Source organism: Perca flavescens, chromosome 19 (assembly GCF_004354835.1).
Source record: "Perca flavescens isolate YP-PL-M2 chromosome 19, PFLA_1.0, whole genome shotgun sequence".
In the NCBI taxonomy this organism is placed as follows: domain Eukaryota; kingdom Metazoa; phylum Chordata; class Actinopteri; order Perciformes; family Percidae; genus Perca; species Perca flavescens.
Genome location: NC_041349.1, coordinates 5,913,731 through 5,916,230, shown reverse-complemented (window position 1 = coordinate 5,916,230; position 2,500 = coordinate 5,913,731). Strand labels below are relative to the sequence as shown.

The following is a 2,500-nucleotide window of genomic DNA, read 5'->3' as shown; positions in this document are numbered from 1 at the left end:
TGTGTGTCTTTCTGTGTGTGTGTGTTAGCAGTTAGTTGTGTGTCTGTGTGTGTGTGTGTGTTAGCAGTTAGTTATGTGTGTGTGTGTGTGTGTGTGTGTGTGTGTGTGTGTGTGTGTGTTAGCAGTTAGTTATGTGTCTGTCTGTGTGTGTGTGTAAGCAGTTAGTTGTGTGTCTCTGTGTGTCTGTGTATGTGTTAGCAGTTAGTTGTGTGTCTGTGTGTGTGTCTGTGTGTGTTAGCAGTTGTGTGTGTGTGTTAGCAGTTAGTTGTGTGTGTGTCTGTGTGTGGTCTTTGTGTCTGTGTGTGTTAGCAGTTGTGTGTGTGTGTTAGCAGTTAGTTGTGTGTGTGTCTGTGTGTGTGTCTGTGTGTGTTAGCAGTTGTGTGTGTGTGTTAGCAGTTAGTTGTGTGTGTGTCTGTGTGTGGTCTTTGTGTCTGTGTGTGTCTGTGTGTGTTAGCAGTTGTGTGTGTGTGTGTTAGCAGTTAGTTGTGTGTCTGTGTGTCTGTGTGTGTCTGTGTGTGGTCTGTGTGTCTGTGTATGTGTCTGTGTGTGTTAGCAGTTGTGTGTGTGTGTTAGCAGTTAGTTGTGTGTCTGTGTGTGTGTGTGTCTGTGTGTGGTCTGTGTGTCTGTGTGTGTGTTAGCAGTTGGTTCTATTTTATCAGCCCAGTGAGAGCAGCAGAACTGAGAACACTTTAATTTCTGTATATTTATCACGATAATCAACAGCATTGTCGCATATTTTCCTCGTACCGTGCAGCCCTAGTTTGGTGTTTTTTTTAAATGTTTCGGTAATGTTTGATTTCTATGTTTCAGGTCTCTGCTGCCGTGGAGATGATGGAGCGACTAAAGAGAGATCTGGAAGGAAAAGATAAAGAGCTGAATGAACGACAACGGTATATATAATATAATATATACATGTGTGTGTGTGTGTTTGTTATGCTGCTCTTGTGTCCGCTCATTATCAACAGAGAAAGAAAAAACAATGCACAGACAGAGGACATGTCATGTTTAGTCATGCATCACAGACACACACACACACACACACACACACACACACACACACACACACACACACACACACACACACACACACACACACACACACACACACACACAGGGCTGTGGTTTGCTGTGATGATAGATGTAAGATGACAGCAGCCCTGAGGGAGTGTGTGTGTGTCTGTGTGTGTGTTTGTATCTGTGTGTGTGTGTGTCTGTGTCTGTGTGGTGTGTCTGTGTGTGTATCTGTGCTTGTGTCTTTCTGTGTGTGTGTGTGTTTGTGTGTGTGTGAGTGTGTGTAACTAACATTGTAGCTCGTTTCTCTAAGTGCTGACTGCAACGATCCCACTTACTACTGGACTAATGTCATAAACAGTTGTTCTCATTAGTCACGTAGACACTGAAACATCGTAACATAATAACATAGTAACATAGTAACATAATAACATAGTAACATAGTAACATAATAACATAGTAACATAGTACCATAATAACATAATAACATGGTAACATGGTAACATAATAACATAATAACATAATAACATAGTAACATAATAACATAGTAACATAACATAACATGGTAACATGGTAACATAATAACATAGTAACATAGTAACATGATAACATAATAACATAACATAATAACATAATAACATAATAACATAGTAACATAACATAATAACATAGTAACATAATAACATAATAACATAATAACATAGTAACTTAGTAACATAATAACATAGTAACTTAGTAACATAACATTATAACATAGTAACATAGTAACATAGTAACATAATAACATAGTAACATATTAACATAGTAACATAATAACATAGTAACATAGTAACATAATAACATAGTAACATAATAACATAATAACATAATAACATAGTAACATAACATTATAACATAGTAACATAACATTATAACATGTTAACATAGTAACATAATAACATAGTAACATGTTAACATAGTAACATAGTAACATAATAACATAGTAACATAGTAACATAGTAACATAACATTATAACATGTTAACATGTTAACATAGTAACATAATAACAGTAACATAGTAACATAGTAAGATGATAACATAGTAACATAATAACATAATAACATAATAACATAGTAACATAGTAACATTATAACATAGTAACATAGTAACATGATAACATAGTAACATAGTAACATGATAACATAGTAACATAATAACATGTTAACATAGTAACATGATAACATAGTAACATAATAACATAATAACATAGTAACCTAGTAACATAACATTATAACATAGTAACATAGTAACATAATAACATAGTAACATAGTAAAATAATAACATGTTAACATAATAACATAGTAAAACAATAACATAATAACATTAACATAGCAACATAGTAACATAATAACATAGTAACACAATTACATAGTAACACAATAACAGTAATATAGTAACATAATAACATAGTTACATAATAACATAGTAACATAATAACATCGTAACAT

At 33.6% G+C, this 2,500-nt stretch overlaps 1 protein-coding gene across 1 annotated transcript in view; it reads left to right on the top strand.

Annotated features, from left to right (window-relative positions):
• Positions 1-2,500, top strand: part of LOC114545286 (F-box only protein 41) — a 32,133-nt gene that overhangs the window by 6,883 nt on the left and 22,750 nt on the right. Inside the window, exon 5 of the mRNA XM_028563582.1 lies at positions 811-890. Within this exon, the coding sequence (XP_028419383.1) occupies positions 811-890 (80 nt within the window). The remainder of the gene's footprint in view (positions 1-810; positions 891-2,500) is intronic.